Genomic DNA, 6,945 nt, shown 5'->3' with positions numbered 1-6,945 from the left:
TTACTCTCAGTCTCCTCTCAAGATCAACATGTAGATATCTTCACTAAGTCATTTCCTAAGGGATGTTTTCATGCTTTGATTGACAACCTCAAGTTGGTCCCACATCCACCTTGAGTTTCAAGGGGATTGTTAACATGTAATTGGCTTGTGGGCTTTAGGCCCACTTTACTTATCTTGATTAGCACACATATAAAGGCACTCTTGTATATGTTATTACTTGAGAAATACAATACTATTCATTCCGTATTTCAAACAAAAAAAATAGCATCCAACTGATTGAGAAAGTTCAGGGATCAACTACTAAGACACTCATGCAACAAATAATAAATAACTGAAGTAATGGTCTTAATCATTCATCACGGAAATTTGGATACAAAGTGTCAAGATTGCTTGGAACAACATTAAATTGTCTATGAAAAAGAGTAGGTGTATATATATAAATCTCTTGTGAATGAACATAACAGGTTACTTTTGTACAAAGAACAACAAAACTTCAGATAACATATAAAATAACAATGTGAACATTGGGATTTTTGCATCTGCCTATTATGGCTTCCAGGGTGGTGGGGGTGGTGGGGTCTGTGGATAGAGTGGAGGAACCGCTGTAAATATGGTATTTTTGTCAATGCCATTGCCAGCAGTGGTTGTCAGGGATACAAGTGCTGCAACCAGTCCAGCATTTCCGGCCATAGTTGGCTCGGTGTTATTATAATGGTCACGCAAATCACTGAACTTGTCAAACTGATCAGGCCCTCCAACCATGGCTCCTGCGATGTTGTTGGGATTGGCATTGTTGGTGTTGAACCACTTCCACCCCCCGTTGCAGGAGTAATATTTATGGTCATTGGGTGTTGATGCACCTCGGTGATGTACATGTCTAGGAAACTTGTTGCCATACCCCACAACATAGCTCATTTTCATGGGGTTCTTGCCCAAGATATAGTCCATCTGCATAAAAGCAAAAGGAAAAAGCATTCTAACATTAATTTGACAGGTAAATTCTAGTGGGTGCATATGAAGATTAGAACAAAGACATATTATAAAGTCATGCAAGAATCTGTGAGATTAATGAGAAGTATGGGAGGAATACGACACCTGGGAGGTGGCAAAACTTCGAAGAACATCTGATGGAATATAATTGTTGCCACAATACCATCCTGGAACGCCGGAGGCATTCAAATAATCAACAAACAGAGATGCCAGGAAAGCAGCATTAGCCACATACTGCAGATTTTGTGGCCCTCCACGGCTCAGCATGATCAAACCCCCTGCAAAGGTTTTCACAGGTCATGCATCTAATCTTAGTCAACTAAATTCTACTTAGGGGTGCTTCAATGCATGCCATTGATGACATGCACCAGTTTATTGGAGAAATCAAACACCGACCATCAAACGCAAATGCTCTCATGTAAACATTGACAGTGATTCCAATTTCCATGGGATGTATAAACATATTCTAGGATTTTAAAGTACAACAAAGAACTAGCATTGTATTCTCATTTGTGTCTTCTTAAGTTACTAGCTGGGGAAGTATGTCCTAAATGAATTAAATGTAATATAGTTTAAATTTTGTAAGCGCAAATGCATCAATGCATTGATGACTCAAAATGCATGCATAATTGATTTAGGCATTCTCTTGAACACGTGCATAAGTGTAGCTTTCACAGGTATATATCAGAAGCCTGATTTGCAAATATAATTATCAATTCTAATCCAAGGGGGATGGCATTTGCAAATTGACCTCCCAACCCTTACTAGAAAAAAGAAAAAAAAAATGAATAAACAAAAGGACTTTCCACATGTTAAAAGAGTTCATTGGAACAGGATGCTGTCAAAATCCCATTAGCATGGACTAGAACTAATTATTGTGCAAATCTTATCCCTAGATGTCTTTAGGTAATTAAGAGTCCAAACTGCACAAGCCTAATTGTGAAGTACTACCAAAAAATCATTGAGAAACTTAATGAAATAAACTATGTCACATCTGGATTGAACGAGATTAAAAAAGGTGAGATCCTACATACCATTAGTCCAGTTGAAGACGTGGAAGTTGTGAAGATAAGAGCACATGTTAAGACCTGTCACATTATGATACATCTGCAACATGTCCTCATAAGGGTAGCCAGGGTTCAAGAACAGCCTGAGCCTTGTTAACAATAGCATGGCTGATGGTAACTTGTTATTCCAACTTGGCACACTAAAGTCTGGAATCATGTAAAACGCTTTTGCATTCTTAGGGATCCCAGGGTTGGTTGCCAGTGAAAGATAGCTATTATTTCCTGTGGCATAGAACAACCATGCTGCACCCCACATGTACTCATCATAATAGCCGGTGGAGTTATAGTAAGGAGCAATATCAGCAGGGTAAGAACGACTATATGCCATCCGTTTTCCACTGTCCCTGGCAAAGGCAAAGAGTGTTTGTGCACCTTTGATGAGTTTCGTGGAGTACACGTTATCATCCTTGAAAACTATAGAGGCTGCAGCTAAGGCTGCTGCCATTTCCCCAGCAAGGTCGGGTCCTGATTGGCAAGTTAGTGTAGGCCGCAGATAGTCCATGTCTTCTGGTTTCTGCCAGCAGATGTGATCATCTGGTGTTTGAGAGCCATTTCGATGTCCACCAACCTAGCAGCAGATGAAGACATTTTAGGTGTTAGTCATGTTGCAGATATTGTCTTCCTCCAACCCAAGTATATGGTGTGTGTGTGTGTCACATTAATTGTAGCCATTTTAGCACATACATCAGAACTATATTACTGCTGAAACAAAAAATGGTATTAAAGTTGTAGAATTTTGATATATAATTCACATAGAGTACGTTATTTGAATGACACAAAAGTAATGTCAACAGGGGAATAAGTATAAAATGAAGAATACCTGGCAATAGATCTTATTAATTTTGGTAGCAGAGGAATTGAAGGTTAGGAGCAAGTAGTCAGTGCCCCACTTAATGAGATCCCTAGCATGGTTGTACTCGTTAATGTTCTTATATTTGTCACGATATTCAATCACACTCCAGCTTAGCATAGTCATGGAATAAGACATGGGAAAGTGAAACTTTATATTGTCTCCGGCATCATAGTATCCTCCAACCAGTCCTCCCTTCACATCAGTATCATTTCCATCATTTAGACCTGAATCTCCTCTCCAGGGAATGCCATTATTTTTGGGTAATTTCCCAGCTGCACCACATTTCACTTATCATTCATCTAAACTCTCTCTATATTTATCATTCAATTTTTTACCTATCAAAAAATTAGTTTTTTATTTTTTTATTTTATTTACATATTTACTAATTACTACACTCATACTCTAATCATGCAAAGTTTGGAACAACATCACCTTCAATCATTATTATTATTATTATTATAATAGAGTGGCAATAATATACTTTGATAAACTAGTACAATAATATACTGTATAAATAAATAACAAGGAGTCTTTTTATTGCGCCAAAAAGTATAGTCAATTTTTATCAAAAAAGGAAAAAAAATATAGTCAATTGTTGACGAAGTCATAGGGATATTAAATTGCATTAATTTATTTCACTATAGACGATCTTCTAGTTCCATGTTCTTAAAATATAAACTCATTCAAAGCCTGAAAGGTTGACAAATTCCAAAGCGATGTGAAACCAATAAAATGATTACCACGTCTAATTAAATAATAAAGTGAAACTCTACATTTACATTAAAATATCAATAAAAATTCATATAATCACCGGATAGAAATCTATATTTAATTTTTTAGATCTAAGGGTAAGGGTATGAGTGTAATAATACGGGGAAAATAAGAAAATGTTTAAAAATATTAGAAATTCTTTATATGTGGTGTGGAGACAGTAGAGCTAACATTTTGAATTCCACTTATCATTTCAGCGAACATTTCTCATTAATATATGTTATTTCATTAACCAAGCTTCACAATAAATTATTCTTAAAAATCACCTAACCTTTGACATTTCTCATTCTATGGGGAAGTACACGACAGAGAAAGTGATTCTCAATAAAATAATAATTGATTTTTTTTTTTGAGAAAAATATAATAATTGAGTATTAAAATTACATTTTTTGTGATTAGTAGCATATTAATTAATAAAAATTATATATTAAAATTTGTAGTGTCCTAATTTAATGAAAATATAAAGGTGGATAGAAAAAGAGTAAGCAATAAAATAAAAGAAAAGAAAGTAGCTGGCTAGATCTTTCTTCTTTTTTTTTTTGGTAAAGGCTGGCTAGATATTTCAAACCCCACGTATTCCATTCCCAATAGCCACCTGGGTCAGTTGAAATTTCATGGCGTGATGACGGTTCTGGGACCCACACGGTGTTAGTCTATTCCAACCTGTCATTGTTTTGCGTCTGTCTGCTAAGTTTTGAAACCAACCCTTCAGTTTTTTTTTTTAATCCTTGTTAATTTATAATTATAAGTTGAGATGTTTTATTGCCACAAGGAAAAGTCACATTTATTTATAACAGCTAAGGTTTTAGCTACATGTTAAAATAATAGGAAAATGTTAACTATGCCCTAACTAAATTAATTTAGAAAGAATTTTTAGAACATTTTTATAAGAAAGAAAAAAAAAAAAACCTATTATTTTGAAGTTAGGCATAAAAGACCATGCCAACATGCCTAGGCTCATATTGCTAGGATGTGTGTAAAAGAAAGTCAATAGAAGGAACATTTTGTCTTTTGGCTTTGTGACTTACAAAGGAAGTTAAACTCTGCCCAAATCCTACCCCACCTAAGCCAAAGTTTTGGGGCCACATCACGATCTTGATAACAAAGATTTGGAGTTTCATGAAAGGCATGCAAATTAGAAGTATGAACTACTAAAAGAACCGGATGGGATATACTCCGAAAGCCAATGAATTACACAATTTATTTTGCTATGTTCTGGATAAATAATATTTATGGATGGTTCAATGCTTTTGAGTAGATGAAAGAATGAAGTATTACATCATTTAAGAGTTTAAAAGACATAGAATTCATAGGTAATTAAATTTATAACATTTAATCTAAAATATAAAATAGATTAATTTAAATTTAAAAAAAAAAAAGAAGAAGAAGAAGAAGATGATTATGATCATTTTGTAGGAAACAAGTAGATCAAGATATAGAGAAAGAAAAGAAATTAAATTAAATTGATTATTAAGACTTTAAGAGCCAATTAAATTTTAACTTACATTTCTGGGCGTTGAAGAAGAGGAGTGCTTTGTGGAGGGCAACAGAGTAATTGTCAGGAGTGATAGGAGGAGACTTGTGGTTGGGCAAGGACTTGGCAATGATGATGGGAAGTCCAATGACGCAGAAAGCCAGCAGAATGGACCCCAAGATCCATTTGAGAGCCTTATGGCTAATAACAATGCACCCAAAGTCCACATACTTCTTCTTCTTTTTCTCTTGCGGCCCCAGCAACCAACTTTGTTGTGTTTCATCTAGATTTTGATGATGATACAAGGCAGCACTGTCCCATTCCGAGGTTCGGCTCCTATCGTACTCGCCGGAGGTTGTCACTTCTCCATGGTTTATCTCAAATGAGCCTCCCCAGTTATTTCCAGTGTGCATGGTGTTAATTCAAGGAAAAGACTTTTATGTGCTCCCCAAATTTGTGTCAAAAGGAAAATAAAACAAAAATAGAAGTGTGAATTAACGTGTTTGATCGGAGTGGAGTGAATTAAACGTTTAAAACATCCTATTGGAGTCTTCTAAAGATTGTATTTTTGCAAGTATGATGAATGAAACGTACATAAATGAACGAGAAGAAGAAGAATCAATAAATGAGTGAGAGGAAGAGAGACAAAATATGAAAACTGGTCTCTCTATTTGTTTTACCTTCATGTAGTTGTGATTCATTGAACATAAATAAACATGTAGAGGGAGGAGAAAATAAAAACAATTGGTGAGACAGAGAAGGGAGAGTTGACTTGTGAGGGCAGAGAGATACAGAAAGATATTCTTTTTAATTGAGTAGCATATATTTTTACGTTCATATGATATTAGTTGTATTTGAAATTTTTGTTTGATTTGGTGGGACCTTTTTGATGGTTTTATTGTGGAATCAAAACTGAAAGCTAGCTGTGCTTGATTAAGATATTATTTTCTAAGAGGGTGTCATCCTAATCCAATCAACACGCATGGTGTAAAATTATATTTTCATGCCAAAAATAAGATCTCTTGTTAAGTATTTCTTTGGTTGAAGAAGAAAGTAAACTTTTGACTAAAACGCAAATAATACTCTCTAAATTTAACGAAAATTTATTTCAGTTTTCTAATTTTATTTTTGTTCAATTGAGTTTTTTAAACTTCAAATTTATTCAATGCAGTTATTTCGTCAAATTTTATAAAAAAATTACCGTTAAATAATATATTTTAAATAATTAATAAAAATATTTTATAGATTTTTTATGTCAAAATTTTTTTTTCTTTTAATTTTAAAAAACTCTTTTTTATTAGCTTTTTTTTATGAGCTTTTTTCTTTAGTTAATTGCATACTTGACGGCAATTTTTAATGGAATTTAACAAAATGCTTGAATTTAATAAATTTAAAACTTAAATGACTCAATTGAATGAAAGTAAAATTAAAGGCCTGAAACGAATTTCAATTAAACTTAGAGGGTGCAATTTGCATGTTAGCCTAAAGTTTTAGTTAGCATATGCAGTATTTATGTTCTAACAAGATCTAATATGTTTAGATGAAAAGGTGGAGGGAAAAAAAGGAGAAAAGAGAGAGGAATGGTGACTAACATATACCATTTTTCCTTTCTCTCTCAACTTGATATAAGTTTTTTTTTTTTAACAACTAAATTTGAAAGTTACAACATCATCTTTATTGATGCATATTTTTAGCATTATTGGGCCAAAGAATGAAGTCCTAGGCCCAATCGGGGAAGTCCAAGTGTAAGAGAAAAAGGACCTGCCAAAAAATGCCTTAGGATGAGGCAA

The 6,945-nt window shown here is 34.1% G+C and overlaps 1 protein-coding gene across 1 annotated transcript; it reads right to left on the bottom strand.

The window, feature by feature from the left end:
• Positions 1-350: 350 nt before the first annotated feature.
• LOC115959947 (endoglucanase 7) lies at positions 351-5,946 on the bottom strand. Its single transcript, XM_031078659.1, has 5 exons — positions 5,187-5,946; positions 2,878-3,182; positions 2,025-2,625; positions 1,096-1,268; positions 351-948 (listed from the first exon to the last, which is right to left on the bottom strand). The coding sequence occupies exons 1-5, from the start codon at positions 5,566-5,568 to the stop codon at positions 547-549; spliced, it is 1,863 nt and encodes a 620-aa protein (XP_030934519.1). The 5' UTR covers positions 5,569-5,946; the 3' UTR covers positions 351-546.
• Between the last annotated feature and the right edge of the window lie 999 nt (positions 5,947-6,945).

The sequence above is a fragment of the Quercus lobata genome, chromosome 1, assembly GCF_001633185.2.
Source record: "Quercus lobata isolate SW786 chromosome 1, ValleyOak3.0 Primary Assembly, whole genome shotgun sequence".
NCBI classification, from domain to species: Eukaryota; Viridiplantae; Streptophyta; class Magnoliopsida; order Fagales; family Fagaceae; genus Quercus; species Quercus lobata.
Note: the sequence above shows the minus strand (reverse complement) of the source record. Positions and strands in the feature narration are given on the sequence as shown.